Below are 22,639 nucleotides of genomic sequence, written 5' to 3' on the forward strand. Positions count from 1 at the left end.
GATCACTGTTTGTCAAAGGAAAAAACTTCAAAGACCAATTCATGTTAGGTTCAAGCAAGGCACCCTTTATTACTTGCAGCAAGGAGACAAAGCATGTAGGCACAAGGTTTGTCTGAATTACTGGTGATTAGTATGTTATTCTTATACAGTTCTCTTCCTGTCACACAGAAAATGTTACTATTCTATTGCTGACGTAGTTAGACACAGCTTTCTGTATGTTCTACAGAAAATGTTACTAGACTTATTGCTGACTAGGTTAGATTATTTGCTAGCTTGCAAAACATTTTGAGAAAAACAACCTGGCCTAGCCCATTTTAACTTTTCATTTTTTCAATTGTACTGTTCTAATACGTGTTACATTTTGCCTGGATTCAAGGTACATTTCTAGCTTTAGTACAAGTAATGCTGACTATGGTTTATACTTTCAAGCATCTATTGTTTTCTTTATCAATGCTTCTAGCAGCTGCATACTTTCTCATAGCATAAGCAAAAATTAATATCTCTTTGTTAAGTTTCATGACATTAGCAGAAATGAAATGTCTCTGACATTAGCAGAAATGAAATGCTTCTTGTTAAGTTTCTAATAGCTGTACAGATTCATGCAGTGTGAACAGAATAAATGTATTAACCCTTTTAAACCTCAAATGCACTAAGCATACATATTACTATTATATATTTGTCTAACATTTTTACTTTTTTTTAACCCCCAGTGGTTCCTCTATTTCTACCTAATTGGTATTTTAGTTCTGTGGTAGCAGAAGCTGGGTATCTCCAGATCCCAATCAATGTGTCTGCTTCACAGAGAGAGAGACATGGGTGGTAGAGAATGGGCCAGTTTGCTTCTCCTGTGAGTTGGCCTACCTCCCCACCCCTGGTAGAGCACCTGCCTCCCTTGTAGTAGCTCTTCAGAGCTCTGCCATGCACTGCCCTTCACAGGAAATCATGCCTCTGCATACTGAATCCACCCTGGTTTATTTAACAGCAATGCAGATCACTAGGCTCAAGCTCCACAGGGAGTAACACCTAGTTCTCCCCATGAATGTCATCTATGTGGCAAGCCAAGGCCACCTCCCTTCCTCCAGGGTGGGCAAGTCAGCAGTGGCCACTCACCGCTTTCCTCCCCCGTCAGTTGCTACAGGTGCTGGAGCCACTATTCACACTCAGGTTACCTGTGACACAATCAGGGCTTTATCTCTCTATGCCATAGAGCTCGCTACTTTGATCTTGCATCCTTGTTAAATGTTGGTCCTATTTTAATATGATTACAAAATAAAGAAGTTACTTCAGTCTCATGGACTAATTACCATAGTTAGCATACTAACACTCTAGGACTTCTCTGAGAACAGATCATGGGACAAGAGGGACTAACCTAACAGAAAAAAAAAAGAAGATACAGCAATTTACAGGTAAAGTAGTGTACTGTGAACATTTAACAATGCATCAAGTCATAGTATATACCACAACAGGTTACAGCCAAGCAAAAATAAAAAATATAAGTGGTGACCATCCATTCCCTTATCCACACCAGTCTGGTTTTGTAAAAGGCAGATCATGATTTAGTTTTTTAAAGGGTTACTGAGGCCAGTGATAAGGGACATATCGTCCTGGACCATGTCAAGCCCTTTGACACTACTCCGTATGCTGGGATTATTGACAAACTCTCTCAACTAACCATTAACCTAATATATAGTTAGTGCTAAGTATGCAACTGACTATCTGACAGAACCCATACCATTAAGGTCAATGATGTTTACTCTTAACAAGCATCAACAGTGTTGTCCCACAGGGCTGTGTCCTAGTCCCCTTCCTCTTTGATATATATGTCTGTGGTGTGACAGTTGATATCAAAGGACTATGCCTAATTGAGTTTGCTGATAGATGTGAAGGAGGGATAGCTACCAAATTCCATTCTGATACTGAAATTCTATGATTTGCCTGGTCAGTTGTCATATTGCATTCATTTTTTTTCTAGGAGAAAAAGTGTTTTACATTAGTAGACAGACACATTATTTACATTCTTACATACTGCTGACTTGTTTCTGAAACACTGTGCCAGTTACTAAAAGAATATCAAGATATTTGCAATTTATTTTGTTGAAGCATGTAGAGAAAGTTGAAGCAAGCTTGCAAGGCTTCAACAATTGTTTTATATGTAAATCCGGGATTTACAGAACAGTCTCCTTTTTTATAATATTATATAAATGTTTCCACAAAAATTCATCAGTTTTCAATGCTATCACTCCATATTTTATTGAAAATCTCAACTGGATTGAAATATATCTACCACAGAACTTACAAAGCTATAACATATATAAATTACATTTTTGACAATTAATGCCTCTAAAGCATTTCATTCAAGGGAGTTCAGTTCTAAATGCACCTTCAATCATGTTCTAGAATGACCTTTAGACAGCAAAATAATTTCAGTTAGCAAGTACAGAATGGAACTCTTTTCTGACATACAGATGACACTACTTTATTCTAATATATCTCTTTAACCTTTTATTTGTTTATTTTATTTAATATTTGTTTACCAGAAAAGTCCGACTGGGACAGAGCCTGTTTTCAGCGGAGGCCCGGGGAGAAACGCTCCAAGTACTATATATATATATATATATATATATATATATATATATATATATGTATATATGTGTGTGTGTGTGTGTGTGTGTGTAACATATGTATACACACACTCACACACACACACACACACACACATATATATATATATATATATATATATATATATATATATATATATATACATTATATATTATATATAAAATGCATACATGCCTTTAAATATGTTCTCAGGATTTATGGCACGTGACAACATTCTCACACCAATTACCTTAGTCAAGATCTTAATTGCCAGTTACTACAGTGTAAAAGGTAGGACTAAATTCAAGATGTTAGTTCCACTCTGAAGAATCAGATGAAAGAAAGACCTGGAAGTGTGCAATGAGAAAAGACCCAGTCAGGTATAACTTGTGAACTATATCATGTGGAAGTATTTGTTTTGTAGCTGACACTAGGACCTAGGAGAGACCTGCAGCTTTGCACTTTCCTTGGAAATTGGGAGAGGCCTGCAGCCTTGGATTTTCCTTGGGCATTGGGAGAGGCCTGCAGCCTTGGACTTTCCCTGGGCATGGGAAAGGCCTGTAGCCTGGTACTTAATTTCTGGTTATTACTCAGCCTGTACCCTGAAAGGGCTTATAAATTGGAAGTGGTTACGATGGAAGAGTAGCATCATTCAAAAAGGAGATTAAAAAGTGCAAGAAAAAAATACTGCCAGATTAGAGAAGCCTGAACTGATAAATCACAACAGGCTAGCTGCAGTCCATAACAAGCACTATCCAATGATAGCCAAATATGAAGACATGTCATCAAACACAAATAAATCAATTAGAATGGAAAGTGTGGTCCCTAAGTAATAAAAACACTCCCAGTGTAAGCTACAGTTGTCAAAATTTAATCATGGCAAAATAGTATGCAAACCAAAGTATTGACACTATGCACCGCAATGTTAGCACTATGGAAGCACACAGTTGTGAGAGACAGTCACCTTTCGTACTCTAAATCCACTGGTAAAACACTATCATAAATTTTAATAAACTTTGAAAAAAATGTTAAAATATAAAGAGCCTCTTTAAATTTCTTAAAGTCCACAATAAGAGCTTTTAGTCGTAGCTTTCATCAGATCGTTAACAATAAGGCTCTCTTTTTCATGAATAAAGGTAGATTCCACCAATCAGTGTCATTCCTTCAGGCCAACGCCTTCTTCCATCCAATTAAGTTATGACCAATCCAATAGCATATATATGATAAACCTCCATTTTCAGCCAATTGAGAGGTGTCTCCCTTTTAGAAAGGGTTTTAGCGGAACTTGTTTCAGTGCAATTATGAAGATCTCCACTTCTAGGTCCCTCAGAGATACATTCAATGGCTTTAAATTTAAAGGAATGTGATGGATATAATGTAATGTGATTATCCAAGGCATTTTTCTTTTCTTTATGATGTATATCTCTCAGATGACATAAATTTCTGCCCTTAAATTGGTGGCCTGTTTCTACATAATAGGCAGGACACTTAGAGCAAGTGTACCAGGAACAGAGACTATGAGATGGAGAAAGACAAATTGCAATACCATCTTTAAGAGAGGATATACTAAAAAGGATACAATTATAAAACAGAACAGACTTAGAGGCATGAGGGAAGGTAAAGGATGTCCATATTTTTCTAAAGAAAGAACAAATATTGCATGAAAGAAACAATTCTTCCTCTGCAAACATGGATAGTGGTTCCATGATCCACCCCCTCCCTGCAACAATAGGACACATTGGGGGGGGGCTTACATTGATTTTTATGGATCTTAGGTAAACCACTGATGGACAGTATAGTCGGATTTGTCACTTCAAAAAATCATACAGTTCTTTACTCAACTGTCCATCCATAAGCATCTCATATAAAGCTCCTTTCATGTCAGTAATCATTCTGTCCATTTTCTTCCTACTAATCTTTCTGTAGGTTTGCTTGTCACTCAGCATGTCTTCCATCCTATTCCTATACCATAGGGAATCCATCACTGCTATAGCACTGCCATTGTTAGCTGGCTTGTTTACTATGTGTTCTCTATCCCTTAACTGAATCAATGTTATTCTGTCACTTGCTGTCATATTATGAAAATGCCTATTATTTTTATTTTCTTGTCTTAATGTTCCCACTTCATTTTCACATAATCGAATAAATAGTTCTACAGCTGGATGATTCACAGGTGCAAAAGTACTCGGCTTCCTATAATTATTAACTCTCAATGCCTGTTCATTGCCAAAAATACTTTTTAAAGTAATATTCCTTCCAAAATACTTAATATTAAGAGCTAACTCACTCAGGACTGAATGCAGGGAAGGTATAAAGTCAATCCCTTATTTAATACCTGGATTTGTTCTCTACTTAGATTTATCTTAGACAAATTCACAACCAAGGTAGTACTAGAATTGTCTAAAAAGTTTTCTTCATTTTCCTCTCCCAGCTCATCAACCTGGGGATTCTGTGTGTAATCTGCTTAATGAAAACCAGAAAGTTGTGAAGGATTTGGGCATAAACTGCTCCTTCCTTCGGCCTTGCACCTGCAACATGAGGGACCACAAGGGATTCCTTGTCAACATTAGCACTGCTGTTCATTAATCTCTTTAGTGATACATTCCTTTCAAAAGGAGTAGTAGTTAAAATAGCTGTTGCTTCATTAACAGTATCCCAGCATTCTGATCCTGTTGGTATATGTTCTATTATTGGTGCATCTCCCTCAGTTGATGAGCCAAATACTTGTTTATTGGTCGATTTCTTTTATTTATTCTTTCTTCTCTGGGCCATTCAAAAATGTGGCCTTGCTTGAAATCCTGAAAATCTCTAGCAAGCTTATGGGTTTTCTGTTCCTTTAGCTTGCTATCATACAAGTTCAAATTATATTGTAAAGTTTCTAATTTACTTAAACATGCCTCTGTCAGGTCTATGTGTTCTAATTCAAGCTGTCTTTTTCTAATTGTTCAGCCACATTCACCTCTTCCGGTTTAAAATAATTTATTAACAACCGGATATATTTAAAACTAGCTTCTAAATTGATGGCTTGCCATCCAGCTAAGAGATCCGGATGACTGTTACTATAACTAGGCATGCACTTCACTTGCATCCCTCTTGGTATAACACAATGATGCATACTTGCTTCAAGATGGAATCACTGCCATTGCAGTCACTTTAAGTTATATGCAGCATTCTCTACTTCCTTAAAGATTCTATTAAAACATTCAGTATTAGTGACTTTGTTAACAGTTACATTTTCTTCAGTCTCAAAATTCAGTTTCAGAAGGGAATTGATGGTTTCCCCTAAAAGTTCAGAAACATTCCTACTTTTAGTGAATTCTAGAGTTGTTCTCACTCTCTCCATATTCTGTGTACTGCTGCTACTTTCCGCCATGTGCAGTTAGAGTAATAAGTATAAGATACAAAAAACAACAAGCAAAACTCTTAACTGCTGAAGATGGCTGAGAGTAAGACAGTAAAAGCACAAAGCAAGATTTGGAGCACAACACCACGAAAATCCCCTGGTAAAACACTATTAAAAACTTTAATAAACTTGTAAAAAATTTTAAAATATAAAGAGCCTCTTTAAATCTCTTTAAGTCCACGATAAGCGCTTTCAGATGTAGCCTTCATCAGATCGTTAACAATAAGGCTCTCTTTTTCATGAATAAAGGCAGATTCCACCAGTGTCATTCCTTCAGGCCAACGCCTTCTTCCCATCCAATCAAATTATGACCAATCCAATACCAAATATATGACAAACTTCCATTTTCAGCCAATTGAGAGGTGTCTCCCTTTTAGAATGGGTTTTAGCGGAACTACCACATTCAAACCTGGATGGTGATCAGCTCCTAAATTTATAATCCATTTCACTTCAATTGTTTCTGTGTGATTAAGATCTCCACCTCTAGGTCCCTCATAGATACATTCAATGGCTTTAAATTTAAAAGAATGTGATGAATATAATATAATGTGGTTAGCTAAGGCATTTTTCATTTCTTTATGATGTATATCTCTCAGATGACATAAACTTTTGTCCTTAAAAAGCTAAAAAAAATATCAACACGCTTAATTCAATGGGTGGCAGCATACAACTACTAATAATCAAAAGCCCTAAATAATCAGTGAAATATATACCCTAAAAAGGATACCCAAAAAAATTTGATATATGTATTTCTAAAATCATATTTACCTCATAAAAACATCTGCATGTTAAATAAAATAAACCCATGGGAACAGCTGAAACAAATGTGGGACACCAACATCAAAAAATTATAACGGTAAACCAAAAACCAAAAAAAAACATGAAACATATACTAATAATCTGTCAGTAAAGCATCAATTGTGAATGTATATGCACCCTTATGTATGTTTTTTTTTTATCAGAAAAGGAAATGGGTTTGGTTTATAAATTGTATCTGTATAAATATTATTCTAACATTCAATGCATGGCTGCAGATTTTGAAGAGACTTTATTTGACTCAAACTGTTCATTTACAATGTGTGTAAGTGATGAAAATGGTTTTAACACATTTTTATTTAAATCAAAGACATATTTTATGCCTCCTTTTAGTAACCAAGTTGTGAACGAATGCTATAATATAGTATATTATAACATCAAAAAAGTGTTTTTAGCATTTTATAAAAATGAAGTTATTTATAATCTTAATAAAGAACAATGGCTTGTATTAAAATATTTACAACATAATACAAACATAGTAGTTAAGCTGGCAGATAAGGGAAATAATATTTTTTTTACTGAATGCTAAACATTAGTTTAATATGTGGAACATCAGCAGGATGTATATACTTTTGAGAAAACAACAAAATAAAGCTATATTGTAGCAGTGGAGGAGTTTAATTTAGTTTCTAAAGGCCTTAGACTTAAGTTTTCGTCTGAAAAAAAAAGCTGTTATGTTTGTTATTGAACCTAGGACTGCTTGCTTTCATTGTTTGTCCAAATTGCATAAAAAAATGATTACTCCCCTGGAAGGCTGATTATTTTGGGTATGTGGAAGATTTTTAGAAAAGTGTTCATTATTTAAATTCACAGTTATTCTCTTATAGGTTCATAGGTAGATACTAGGCTATCGGCCTTAGGGCCTATGTAAGCCTAGCTAACAAGGTTCCCTGGCTTACTCCACCTAAGAAAGTTATTTTCCTGTGCCACTGTCGAGCAGAGACACAGAAGTCATCCCCAGGGTGTATTTCCTATTTTCCATCCACTCATCAAGAATTTTCTTGAAGAGTGCTAATGAAGAATTTTGCTTGACATAGATGGGTAGCAATTCCAGAGTATGGGAAGTCTCTGGGACAGGAATCTATTCCTCCAACATGTCCTGCTTATTGTGGTGACAAGGTTTAGGTCCCTAGAGCATGTAGCTCAGAAGGATTGGGATTTCTTTAGGTGTAGCATGTCCAACAGCTCTGGGTTTGACATAGCTTTATATGTCAGGCAGAGATCACCTCAGAGTAGGCAATATGATATGGAGTAAAGCTGGAGTTTTTTTAGATGGTCAGTGTAGGGCATTTGTTTGAGGCTAGTAATCTTCTTTGTGAGGTACTTCTGTGACCTTTCCAGCTGCTGCAGATGTCTTGTGAGGTACATTCCAAAAGGGGCGTTGTACTCTATAATGGGTCTAATGAGTGTCAAATAGAGGGGAACAACGACCTATTGTTTCCTGGATGAGAACCCTTTTATGATGAGGTGTGCCATGTAGAACAACTTCCTGACTACTGTGGCAATGTGACTATCAAAGGAGAGACTCCTGTCCACCTGGGTCCCAAGGTCGCTTATCACACATTCTGTGTTAAGTAGATTGCTGCCTATGTGGTAGTTCATGGGTATAGAGTTTTTACCAAAGGAGATGACACTGCACTTTTTGGCATTGAGCTTGAGGCCATGGCTCTGACACCAGGCATCTGCCTCAGCAAGGCCCTTCTGTAGGATGTCCACATCATTTGGGAACTTGACTATGGCTCCTAGTTTGCAGTCATCTGCAAACTTAGTTAGCTAGAGGCCTTCTGTGTTAGCCTGTACTTCAGAGAAGTAGATACCAAACAGGAGAGGTCCCAGGACTGAACCCTGTGGTACTCCACTTGTCACTGGTTTGAGGTCAGATTTGGAGTCTGCAACTTTTACAGTGTGGGTTCTGTCAGTGAGCCAGTTGGCAACCCATCTTATGATGTAGGGATTTATACCTAGTTTACTGAGTTTAGCTATAATTCCAGAATGGGGGATGGTGTCAAAAGCCTTGGCGAGGTCAAGATAGGCTGTGTGAACCACCTTACCCTCATCTACGGCTTTGCTGACTGCCTCAAAGAAGTCGATCAGGTTCAAGAGGCATGATCTGCCTTTCACAAACACGAACTGGGTGGGATGCAGAGTTTGGAGGTTACCAATGTCTTTGTTTATGAGTTCCATGATGATACGTTCCATGGCCTTGCAGACCAGGCTCATCAGGCTAATAGGGCGATAGTTCCTGGGATCAGTGGTGGCTCTCCCTTTGTGGAGTGGGATAACTGTTGCTGTGCACCATTCAGTGGGCACAAAGCCTGATGCGAGGCTATTATTGAGCATGGTGCTTAGGTGAGGAGCCAGTTTGTTCTGAAGTTTATGTAAAATGTAGCCTGGGATGTTGTCCGATCCCATGGATGCTGTGATTTTGGCTTTAGAGAGTGCAGCCTTTACCTGCATAGCTGTGATTACAGGGACTCTGCATTCTTCCTGTATAGATATGGGCCCTTTAGGGGGTGAGGGGGGTAAAGTTAGCACTGAACCTATCTGTCAGGATGTTGCCAATATCAGTTGGTTCAGTAATTTTTGTGCTGTTGTGCTGTAACTCAGAGCAGATCTGGATGTTGCCATTGAAATTCTTGACATAGCTATAGAATGCTTTGTGGATGTCCTTAGAATTAGTGGCGATTTTGTTTTCGTAGCTAGATTTGGAGGATCTTATAAGGGATCTCAGCTTCTTACTGAGGCTGACCAGGGAGCTCCTCCACTCATGGGATTTTACTCTCTTTTGCAACAGTTTCTTCCTTCTGTTGTACAGTTTGTTTATGGCAGGGGACCTCCAGATTGGCTTCCTTTTTTTGGAGGATAGCATCTTGGTTCTGTTTGGGATAACATGATCCATGCACTCGTGTAAGTGCTTATAGAGTGCATTTGTGTAGGATTCAGCAGCTGAAACTGTATTGTTCATCTGCATGGGTGTCATGAAGTTCACCACTTCTGTCTTAAGAAGCGTGAAGTTGGCTTTGGAGAAATTTTTTACCGTGGTTTCCTTAATGGGGGGTGGGGGCAGGATGTAGATATCAAGGCTGATTAGCTTATGGTCAGACCAACAAGGAGTTGACTTCAGGTGTGGAACACCGGTCACTCATGTTGGTAATGAATAGATCTAGGGTATTGTTGCCCCTGGTGGGGGTGTGGATAAGTTGATCCAGGGCATTGTAGTTTATGAATTCCAGAAAGCGTTGAGCTAAGGAGTTGGTACACAAGTAGTTTTCCCAGTTAATGGTGGTGTAGTTGAAGTCGCCCATTATTAGGGTGTTTGGATGAACCCTAATATTTTCCAGTACATCAAGAAAAGAGGAGTGAGAATCCTGGAGCATGGTGGGGGATCTGTAGCAAGCTACAGTTTGGACTGTAGTTTTGCCTAGAGTTAATTGCACTTGGATAACCATGAATGCATTATGCTGAGCAACTATCCTGGAGGTGTGGATATCTTTAATGAATATGGACACACCTCTGCCTTTGGTGTTTCGGTCCAGGTTACATGGCCGAAAAGTGTGGTGTGAGTTATAGCCTGGTAGTGCAAGGGTGCTCTCTGAAGCCTTGAACCAGGTCTCAGTCACTGCACAGATATCGATGTTCTCCATTTTAAGGAGTGCCTCAAGTGAGTCCATTTTGAGATTTAGACTTCTAGCATTGAGTAGCATTACCCTCAGTTTTTGCTTGCCTGTTCCAGTTACAGTGGTAAATTTGTCATTTGAATCTTGCCGAAAAAATCCACTATAGGGGTGGCAAGAGCCTTAGCCAGTATCCGGAATCCCAGGGACGACAAGTGCAGGTCATCTCTGGCAAAGCATCGTGGTCTGTCGACCATGTCATTCCAAGCAGACAGATACTGGATCCCCTTAGAATGACACCAGAAGCTTAGCCAATTGTTGAAGTCAATCATTTTGTCCTTGTACTGCAGTATCATTCTGGGTGATGGCAGAATGCTGCTCAGGGCTAGGGTCATACCTGCCTGGGCTACAAGATCAGAGAGCTCTTCCATGTCTCTTTTCATGTAGTCAAGGGAGGTACATCTCAGGTCATTCACACCAACATGGACAATGATAGAGTCATATTTGTACTTGTGGAGTGACCTGAGTGCGTGGGTTATGTGGCGGATCCTGGCACCCGACAGGCAGCTGACAGTAACCTTCTCCTTGTTTAGCCTGGTGAGTGGGACATCAGTGTGCCTGACTATAGAGTCACCTATGACTAGTGTGTTGGGTACATTGTTTTGCCTTATTGGCTGTGGTTGAGTGGCACACTGAGTCTGTGGGCTATGTGTCATTTGGGTTGTGTTGGGGGATGGAGGTTGCTTGCGTTTCTGCTTTGGATCTCTCTGTTGCTTAAACAGATTATTATTGATATCCTCCACAAATGTTTTTGTGTTACTATTTGTGGATTTTGGTGGTGTAGATTTAGTGAGACTATGTGATGAGTGTGGTGTTGTGCAAATGTTTACCTTCTCCTCTTGACTGTCAAGTTCAGTCCTGGTTGGAGAGAGCTTTACCTCCAGTTTGGCTAGATAAGTGCATCTCTCACAAGTTGTAGTGTTGGGTGGTAGGAGGATAGGGTTGTCTGTGTACATGAGGCAATTTCTACATTGCCTCATGATGCCCAGATTCATCAGATAGACAGGAGAGAACACTGGGAGCTGACCCTTGGACATGCCTGAATAAAAACTATTTTCCTCTAGATAAGTGAGGAAAGTGAGTACAAGAGCTGTTTTTCTCTAAGCAAGTGAGAAAAGTGAGTACAAAAACAGTTTTCCTCTAGGTAATGAGGAAGGTTGAGTGATATAGTAATTAGTAGCCTATTTAGTGCTTACAAGTTCTGAACAATGAATAAGCAAATTTAAGTGCTAAAACTAAGAATTTGTATCTGCACTAGATGAGTTACAGGACAGAAACAAGTGCAAATGCAGGATTTCAAATCATAAAGTTGAGAGAGATGGAAAAGATTGCCCAAACAGCCAGTAACTACAATTTCTGAGCCAGAACCACTCCTTATGTGGTAGACAGGTTACCTAGTGCTTACCACTCCCACTGGTAAGCTAGAAGGCTTCCCTCCAACACAGAAAGGGTTGGGGGGACTCAGAAGCTTATATACAGTCCTGGATACAGCAAATCTGTATCTTGACTACACTAGTTACAGGAAAGGTAGGAAATAGGCTTACACTATTTTTTTTACAGAAAAGTAGCTAAAACAGCAGTAAAAACAATTCACAAGCAGTGCAAGCTATCACACTTGAGTATGTAGCAATATTAGACCAAACACAGTTTAAAAAATGCAATTAAATTAAAAAAGACTAAAAGCAAGTGTAGAAGGAGTTTATTAGGTATAATGTGGTAAAGAGATGGGACTGGGGGAGTGTCCCAGATCAAATCTACAGTGGGGCGGGCAACTGAAAAAGCCATCAAATTTAAACTACGAGCCAGAAATAGGGAGGGTGGGTAGGACAAAATACTTTAAGCAGAGATCTGAAAAACTATAAGCAACAATTAACAGTACAAATTCTAAAACCAAAAAATATACTTAGCTCTGTATATTTCCTGATAGATTGAAAAGCAGTCTCGCAGAACACAGGTTCCAGCAATGAAATGCAGGCTGCTGCTATCAGGTCTAATTTTATGCAAGTGATTCTTGAGTTAGATAACACACAAGCTATAAAAACCAGTTATACCAACTGAAGACACAGCAGAAAATAGGGGGAGGTGGGGAAACACTTTCAGCAGAGATCTGAAAAACTATAAGCAACAATTAACAGTACAAACTCTAAAACCGAAAAAATATACTTAGCGCTGTATATTTCCAGATAGATTGAAAAGCAGTCTGTCAGAACACACTCTTAGGTTGAAAATTTGTCTTAATATATTAGAGATTATACTAACCTAAAATTGAAGTTACAAGAAGTTAAATGACAAAAGGATTATTATTTGGCAGCAAATGATGTAGAAAGCATACACAATAATATAAAACATCAGTTTGGCTTAGAAGCAATTTCATATTTTTGAAGGACCTTCCTTTTATATATTGTATTTTGTTTATTTAATACTTTTTATAGTTGATGCTGTATGGTGTAGACAAATGAATGCTACAGCTATTGGTGCCTCTTTTGCATTTAATTGGGTCTATGTCATATTATCGAATGTCCACACTGTCGTACGTATCATCTCATCAACAATGCAGTCCATCTAATCACTCAGACTGAGATCGTGTTACAGTAGGGATCAGGAAATTTGCCCTTTTCCCCACTGTATTGTGACATCAGAGTTGGTGCATATAATTAGCGGGCGGTGGGGGGGTTTGACGGCTTGCATTGCTGATGAGATGATGTTTGACAATGTGTCCATTCAATGATATGAATAAAATAAACAAAAAGCTCACACAGTGGTGAAACTTCAAGAAAGTATACACTTAAAAGCCAAGAGTCAGAGCAGATTTTAAACTTTAATAAAATATAAATATATAATTATTATAGCAGTTGCATGTTACACACATTTGTTGTTTCACTAGTTCGATAATATGACATAGACCCCATTTAATTATGTTAATCTTTTTATGGGTTTATTGGTATTTAAATATATTAATTTGTTTAGTAAAATTTATAATGCTGAAATACGAGTAATGTTTTCAGATAAGAAAGGCATAGGTTTAGCTGATATGTTAGTACATAGATACTTTTGTAGATCTAGGAATACAACTGAAAATTTAAGTGTGACCTTTGGAACATTTCTGTGTAAGTCATGTAACATTTGTAAATATGTAACGAACAATATCAGCTTCATAAATGGTAAAAAAAATTGTTTTTAGAGATAGATGTACTTTGAACATCCAAGGTGTTATTTCTTTAATTTTGGTCTTGTATATATAGGGCTGACTAAAAGGAAGCTGAAAATGTATTCAGAAACATATTAATGACATTAAATATGTGAGATTAAATAATAAAGTTGCAAAACATTTTATAGCAAAGCATGAAGCACTGTTAGGTTTCACTCTTTTTTCATTTTTGTTCTTGACAAAAGTATTAACTAATGAGAGATCTGTAATGTCAACAGAAAGGACTTTATTAACAGAAATAAATTACTATTTAAGTATGTAACATTGTGGTCTCTGGGGCTCAATAATGAACTGTTGTCATAACCTTCTTAGCACACTTTATGCTGGTGACATGATTATCCTTCAATCCAATCACTAATATTCAGCTATTCAAACACAGCCTCAGTTTTGGCTCCACTCCCTTAATTCTTGACTAAATCACCATTAAGTACTCTATTCAATCACAGCCTAACTACTGGCTTTGTTCCTAAGTAATGAAGAACAGCAGCAGTTATTCCCCTCCACAAAGGTGGCTTAGCAACAGAGCCAGGGAATTATAGACCCATAAGGCTGACCAGCCTCATCTGTAAAGCCATGAAACATATCATCATGGACCTCATAAATAAAGACATAGGCGACCTCAAACCCTGGATCTGAAACAATTCAGCTTCATCAAGGGGAGATCCTGCCTGTTAAACCTGGTAAATTTCTTTGAAAATGTGACCAGGGCCATTGACAAGGGCAAATCTGTGCACACAGTATACCTCGACTTGGCAAAACCTTTGACACAATCCCACACTCAGGCAATACTGATAAACTTAGCAAACTGAATAAAACCCCCTTTGTTGTAGGATGGGTTGCCAACTGCATCACAAACCTGTCACAAAGTGGGTGACTCCACATCAACCAGCAGACCTGTCATCAGCGGGGTGTCATCTGGGTCAGTGCTGGGCTCCCTACTGTTTGGTATATACGTCTCAGAAGTTCAGGCCAAAACTAAGGGGCTGTGGCTGGTCAAGTATGCCGACAGTGGCAAACTAGGTGCAATTATTGAATCCCTAAATGAGGTTAGTATACTTTAGGAGGGTCTTACACAGACCAAAGACTACTGTCTTAGTCACAGTCTTAAACCTGAATGCAAAGAAATGCATCATCATTCCCTTGAGTAAAAACAATCTCCCTTCACACTATCAAATTAACAACAATACCCTATGTAGCTATGAAGTGGTATGAGATCTGGGATCACAAGTGCCTACTGTAATAAGGAAGGCTTTCTATGTTGCACACTTGATTGGCAAAGGCATTACCACTAGAAGGAGGTTATAACCCCTCTATACTCAGGCCCATAATTAAGTATAACACCCCTTTCGGCATGTACCATACAAAGCAGCTGCAGAAATTGGAGAGACATCAGAGGTTTCTAATTAAGAAGATCAAGAGACTCCATCACATGCCTTACACAGACTGACTAAAGTCTCTGTGACTATACTCAGTGTTGTATAGACTTCTTAAGGGAGACTTATGCCTGGCTTACAGAGCAATCTCCAACCCAAACCTAATGAATTTGCTGCTCATCCGTAAATCAAATGTGACTAGAGCTATCCATTTTAAGGACCTACATATGGCTTGCAACTGAAATAGAACATGCTGGAGGGACAGATTTGTCTCCCATGACTGCTGCATCTTAGGAATAGGCTGCCAATTCATGTGAAGCAGAGCACCTCTATGACACTGCTCAAAAGAAAACTGGACGAGTGGATGGGGCACCATAAGTTCTTCATGGGGATAGCATCTACAACCCTCCTGGACATGGACAGTCATTAATAAATACAATCCTGGGTATTGACTAGAGTATTTATGGTATTACACAGGGATAAAATGGCTAGGATTGAAATTACCTCCAGGTCAATAGCCTAGTAGCCTCCTATGATCCTTTAAGCTACCCTTAAACTCCTCCATAGAAAAAAGTATGATATTTGCAACCTCACCAAGACTGAAAGACACTTTCAAAAATCTCAACATCACAGATCTCAATGGTATCGCAATTGAAACAACCATGTCCTGTAAATACCTAGGTTTATGGCTGGACCAGTCACTTAACTTTCATAACCACATTGAAAACACCAGGGAAAAGATCAGCTCTATCTTATTCAGGTACTGGAAAACATCTCATTTTCTCCCCAGATCAACTAGAGCTGCAATAAGCAAAGGAGTCCTGCCAGCTCACCTTAAATATGAGCTTGACATCATAGCCAAAGTCTCTAAAAAAATCATCCACTCTGCAGTACACTGAGAACAAAATCTGCCAATTTATTTCCAACTCCCCACTTCAGGAACATCACTCTTCAACTCTCTTGAAAGTTGGATGGCTCCCAGTCACCTACAGAGTTGAGCTACTCCTAGGGTCTTCTTTTGAAACTACTTCAACCAGGTGGCCTCCTGCTTCTTGCTGCCAAACTCCACAACAATACCACCCTGTAGTACCTCCACAGCTTCTCCCTATTGATCCCTTCCATTCAGACCCGCCCAACCAAATTCCACTGTACTCACCACTCCCTCTCCATTTTTTTCACCCAAACAGGGATTGCCAGCATTTCAGTGTAATGTATTGACCATTCCTTCTCCAGTCTTGCACCCAAACTCTGGCAATCCCTCCTAACCTAAAGGAAATCTCTTCTTTCCCAACTTTTGGGAGACAGTTCAAAAGACACCTCCATCAAAAATCTGACTGCAACTGCTTTTCCACTGGACATTTCACCTCACTTTTCCCTCATCTGCATCACTCTGCTTCTCCCTTTGTTCTCATGTGCTGATTACCTCCCATATTTACTACCAACATCAACCCTCAATTCTTTTTCTACTCTGTTAATAATACTTACTCATTCTTTCAATTGTCTGCTGGATTATTTATGCTTGTGAATTAGTTTTGTCTTATTTTTGTGCGCACGCGTGTGTGTGTGTGTGTGTGTGTGTGTGTGTGTGTGTGTGTGTGTGTGTGTGTGTGTGTGTGTGTGTGTGTGTGTGTATGTATGTGTGTGTGAATTTCTTCACCTGGGCTGCACCTGTAGATGGTCTATTATGATCAATGTACTACCCTGGCAAAGAAAGTTAAATAAATAAAAAATAAATTCATTGTTCATCAATTTTTAGTTTTATTATGTTTTTGCTATTTATGCCTTATTTTTTACTGACTATGTGAGTCCATGAAGGCATAGTTTTGTTGAAGTGTTAGACTGACAGTAAAAGTTTAAGCCACTAGTCCTTTGCAGTTGTTATCTATGTAATTTATTTATGTATTATTATTTTTTTTGTGGTTACACATGCAAGTAAGGAAAACCAGCAGGGTAGTATGAGAGGAGACTGAGAAAACAAAGCTATATACTCAGCAATCACAAAAGTGAAGTTATTTTTGCTGTATTAGGGAGAAAGGAAAGAAACACTAAAGAATGGACAGCTATAACAAGCTAATAGGGCAACTGAAGACAAAGTTTAAGCAGCAATTCGGAATAAATCCTAGTATAAGAGAAGTGAAATGATCCTGTCATATACTCAAGATTATGTCAGCTATAGCACAATTTTTGAGTAGACACAGTACATGTTTCTCTTAAAAAAATGGCTGAGAAATTATTATAGTTCTTGGGGATAGATAAAACCTCACAATGTAGTTAGCAATTCTCAAGGAACCATCATTGTACATGCAGTGCTAACCTGAGTCCTTGCTATTCTGAGTCAGTGGCTTAATTCACTTAGCAGCATTTACAAATAAAACTAGAGGTAACAGCTATAATCTGAATTCAGAATGTGTGAGGTATGGATTAGCTGAGGACTCATGGAGCAGTATCCCCTAATGTGCTTATGAGTAATGTGAAGTTGGTATTAGTCATAGATCTCTTGATGGCTGTAGACAGAAAATAAGTATTTTTCTGGCACACTACTGAATGTGCAGTGGTTTACTGGCAACAGACTGGCTAGCATACTTGTCATAGAACTCCCCCACTTTACCCAGATACTCTCTAGGGAAAATTCCTCTTTCACACCCGGTATTGTAAATAATTCAAATATATTCCACCAAATTACAGTCCGCCATTTACCTGTCAAATGACAAACTGCATGATGGTAACATCACCAATCTAAATTATCCCTACAGAATATAAAAGTAGTATTGTAGACATGCACTTGATGCTCCTGTTATAAATCTGTCTGATGAAAATATTGAAGTACCACTGAAGATTGTGACTCACAACCATACTGTCAGGTTTCTCTCCTCCAGTCATTTTTTTGCCTTGACGACTTACAGAATGTTGGTGAAAAAGAACAGTTGCATAGTTTTGGACCAGGATAGGCAACATTTTCATAAATAACATTTTCATAAATAAAAGAATAGGTGCCCCCTGGATAATTCAGAGGCCCTCATCAAGTCAATATAGTCATCAGTTAGAAGGGGAAAGAAAGCAAGGATGTTCTGTGGAAGGGAATATGGTGAAGAATGGATGACAACATGTGAAAACACTTGCAAAAACTAGAAAGATAGACTGAGGTTTTGCAGTTATAGTTCCTATTTTCATAAGACAGTGTTCCTTCCTCCCTTCCCTATCCTCGTCATCCATGCACAGTCCCTATCTTTGATTTCTGTGTCTCTGGGCAGTACCAACAGAACTAATACTGCACGGGTCACTACACCTGCAGTTTCAAGTAACAGTTTTCACCTCTGTTGCTTCTTAGTTGTGTTACAATAGCTTGTAATATGCTGAAGAAACTCAATCTGAATTCACAAAGTATTCAGCATGATATCCAGCATCACGTCACTAACATCCCTCCAACATTTATAAATGGAGTAGCTGTCTCACCATTAATTAGTTGATTTAACTGTATGCTATCTTAAAATGTAGTGCTTAAAATATGTTGCTGTTGGTGGAGCATAGACTGTGAAAAAATCATCAGTATTTCTAGAATGGAACACTATTACTAAAATCTTACATTACAACCAAAATCTGTTGTTCCTTTTCAGGGATTTGAACCTCGAGGGACTGAGCTAGCTAACAGATTAGCAGCCTGGAACAGCATTCAGCAGCACACTGGTAATGGAAAAACATTGCTACTTTATCCATACACAGAGCAAGTCTCCTTCAGGTATGTGAACTGCTTCATCTCTAATGTAGTGAAATAGCATTGTTCAGATTCTTATGGATGTGTAAAGCATGGCTGAAATCTGCATAATAAATAAATATTTATTTATTTATTTTTTAGCCCGTGTTGACCGGGTTAGTCCTACTAGGCTAGTAGCCTCACTTCAGGTGATTTTATATAACTAGGTGAAATTTGGCCAGGGCATCACAAAGCTTCCCCTACTGTTGGTAGTCAGGGGAAGGCTTTGTGTGTTACACATTCTGACTTCCTGTTTCCTGTCCAGGCACGGAGGCAGCCAGGAGAAACAGGGGGTTGTGGGATGGTTATTTGGAAGATATGGTAAACCAAAGTGAGCCAGAAAGTGGACCAGCAATTTCATGGAGCGACATCATGGAAAAAATAAAAGAAGAAAAGGAGAAGAAGAGACTATGCCAGAAAAAGTTCCAGAAACAAAAACTTATGCACAAACTTTTGGAGAAGGAGCAAACAAGAAAGAAGAAATAAAAGAAACAAAAAAAAGTATACAGTACATGTGAGCAGTAAAAAAGAAGAAAATTTGGACAGGTATGAGGTTTGGGACTCTGTCATAACACCTCTGGGTGTCAAAGCAAAAGAGGTAAGAGCATTTATTTTAATTAATAAAGAGACTTTTTGTGACTTGATATTTGAAACTGGGCAGGCCATGAACATTTTTTGGGTGCATATGAACAAAAGAAAAATATTTATCCATAGTCAGAGTTCAGCCGCGGTGGTGCAGCGGTTAGCGTTGTCGTCTCACAGCAAGAGGTTGTCCCTTTCGATTCTCGGCTGGAGCGCCTTCTGTGTAGAGTCTGCATGTCCTCCCCATGGTCGAGTGATGTTAAAGACATGCAGCTAGGTGCGAGCGTAAATGGGAGTGCCTTTGTTGAAGGTTGGGCATCGAGCTGGCAACTCGGCACTGTAAAACCCACTGCCAATCATCAGCGGACCGGAGTTCCGCTGTGTCGACCCCTAACCGGGAAAAGCCGAAAGACTGATGATGGTCAGAATATGTGGTGCAAGCTTGCTTTTTACAGACAAACAAAAAAAAAAGAATAATGATCCAGTTTAGAACTGAAGTTGAAATAAAAGAACTGAAAGAACATTTGTTAACTATTTGTAAAGAAGTAATGGACACTACAAAAATATATGATGAAAGAGGACTATGGACTGGGGGATGGGAATGTGGAGTAATACTGAAAATGGAAAATGATAATGTTATGCATGTACCTAGTATTATTAATGTTCATTGTAATAGGGGTTTTCTGAAATAAAGGGGTCAAACAAAGACTTGTTATTTTTGTGGAAAAAATGATTATTTAATCAATGAATGTGCTAAAAAGGGTGTTATTTATGTCGTAAAATGGGGCATAATGCAAAAAATAAAAGTGATTTAAAGTGCAAAAATGCGACAATACTGGTCATTCATGGCTAGAATATGAAATTAATGTGCAAGAAAATGAAAATGAAGTTATACAGGAGAAAGAGATAAAAGAATGTGTTATACAAGAAAATGTACAAAAACATGTGACTGATAAAGAGCTTATACATGAAGTTAAAGATAGTAACAAGGAAAACAAAACAGAGAAGACAAGTGAAAATTCAGGTCTATATTATAAGATCGACGGTTGAAAACATCGAACACCATATGGTCGATGCCATATGGTCGTTGTCTTCAAACACTGAACTTATAAAAACAACAAAAAGAAAAAAGTACCCTAATGGGTTTAAGCAGGGGGCAAGCCCTCCTACACCCCCCACATCCCCCGCTACTTAAATATACCAACTCCGACACTGCACTACATTGCAGTAAACGAAAATCTCCCTTTATGGAGATTTCCATTTACATGTTCGATGTTATGCGCTTTTGCTATTTTCGTGTCGACAATATCAACTTCGATATTGTCAGCTTTCGAGACTATAATATAGACCCAAAGAATTCGATAGGGAAAAGAGTTAAAGAAAGGAAAAGAACATTCAAAAATATAATGCTTAGAGAAAATAAGAAAGGAAAGGGGTAAACATTTTATTATATTAAAAAGAAGTTATGTTCTTACCATAACATTCCATCTTTGTTGTCAATCTTCATTCATTCTTGGCTGTTGGGTTTCGGTTCCATCCTCAGAACTGACTCGGCTGTTATATCAAGCTCGCGCCAGCCAGAAACTCACAAGCTAAGGCTACTCATAGTGCCTGTCTTCCCTTCACCTCACATCAAGTTTTTCCCATAGAATAGAAAAATGTGGAAGCTTTGTCTGAGTAACTGCCCTACTAGAAGCCCAGGACTAGTTCTGAACCTCCAGGGGTCTTTGGAGGGGGTGGGAGGGTAGAATGTCAAGAATGAATAAAGATCAACAACTCAGATGGAATGTTATGGTAAGAACATAACTTCTTAATCTGATGTTGTCAATCTTCATTCATCCTTGACTGTTGGGAAAGAGTCCCTAGCTACTTATGAACTGGGAGGCCCTAAGGAAGGATATTCCTGAGCACCATAGAGCCAAAGGATGCTGTTTCCCTTGGAGACCCTATCCAATTTGTAATAAGTGATAAAAGTATGGTGGGTAGCCCAAGGTGTTGCTGAACAAATGTCATCCAAAGAGGCTCTGGAGTGAAAGGCTACTGAAGTAGAAACTGATCTGGTAGAATGAGCCCTAACTTTTGTTGATAAGTTCAACTTATTTTGATTTTGATCGTAAATAAAGGTGATGCAATCTCTCAACCATTTCGATAGAGTCACTTTGGAAACTGGTTTGCCCAGTCAAGTACCTGAAAAGGATAAGAGCAATTGGTCCAATTTCCTAAACAATTTCATTCTATCCAGAGAAAAATGTAGTTGTCTATGTTTATCCAACAAATGCAAACAATATTCCCCCCTTGTTTGAAAGGTTTGGGAAGAAAACTGGTAGATCTATAGAATGATTAATATTGGAGTCTGATACTACTTTAGTCAGAAAAGAGAAGTTAGTTCTAAGTGATGCTCTCTCTTTGTTAAAAATGATATATGGATGTTTTACACACAAAGCCTGCAATTCTGATATTCTTCTGGCTGACGTGACGGCTACCAGGAACAGAGTTTTCCAAGATAAATATTTGATATCACAGGTGGCTGCCTGATCAAAGGGCTGATGAACCAAACTTTGTAAGACTAACGTTAAATTCCAAGGTTCAATGGGCTCCCTAAAAGGTAGTTTCAAATGTAGAATGCCCTTTAGAATGGTTTTGCAAAGGCAATGAGACGTCAAAGAAAGGTCATCAAAATTTGAAATAGCAGCTCAGTGAACTCTAATAGTAGAAGCAGAGGCTCCTGACTGGAACAAGGTTGATAAATATTCTAATACCTTATCAAATGAGGCTGAAAAAATTCATTTTTCTTGAGACCAAAACACAAATATGTTCCATTTACTAAGGTAAAGTTTCCTGGTGGATGGTTTATGAGAAGCCAGAAGTATCTTTTGTACTGGGGAAGGTAGATTATTCCTTAATGAACCACTTGTAAGAATGTAAATCCAAGCTGAACCACAAAGCAGAAGGCCAATTGATTCCAAAATAATTTAATAAAGCAGAATTCCACAAACACAAACTTCTCTCTCTCTAGTACCTCAGCTGAAATCCTTTGAGTATAATTTGTCCCTACCTTTCTATATATACACCATTGCCAACCAATTAGGCAATTAATCTAATAAACTGAACAATAAATCAATTAAAACATTTAAAAAAAATCTTATATAAAACATTCCAGTTACATTATTTATTCATGCCTTTGGGAAACAGTGCATTGAATTTCAAAATTAAAATAGATTCTTTCCTTCT

The 22,639-nt window shown here is 38.3% G+C and overlaps 1 protein-coding gene across 1 annotated transcript in view; it reads left to right on the plus strand.

Moving 5' to 3' along the window:
• DISP2 (dispatched RND transporter family member 2) overlaps positions 1 to 22,639 on the plus strand; it is a 546,463-nt gene that overhangs the window by 361,050 nt on the left and 162,774 nt on the right. The window contains exon 5 of the mRNA XM_044074174.1: positions 18,690 to 18,811. Coding sequence (XP_043930109.1) covers positions 18,690 to 18,811 — 122 coding nt within the window. The remainder of the gene's footprint in view (positions 1 to 18,689; positions 18,812 to 22,639) is intronic.

The sequence above is a fragment of the Protopterus annectens genome, chromosome 6.part0 (assembly GCF_019279795.1).
Source record: "Protopterus annectens isolate FY-2018-M chromosome 6.part0, PAN1.0, whole genome shotgun sequence".
Taxonomy (NCBI): Eukaryota; Metazoa; Chordata; order Ceratodontiformes; family Protopteridae; genus Protopterus; species Protopterus annectens.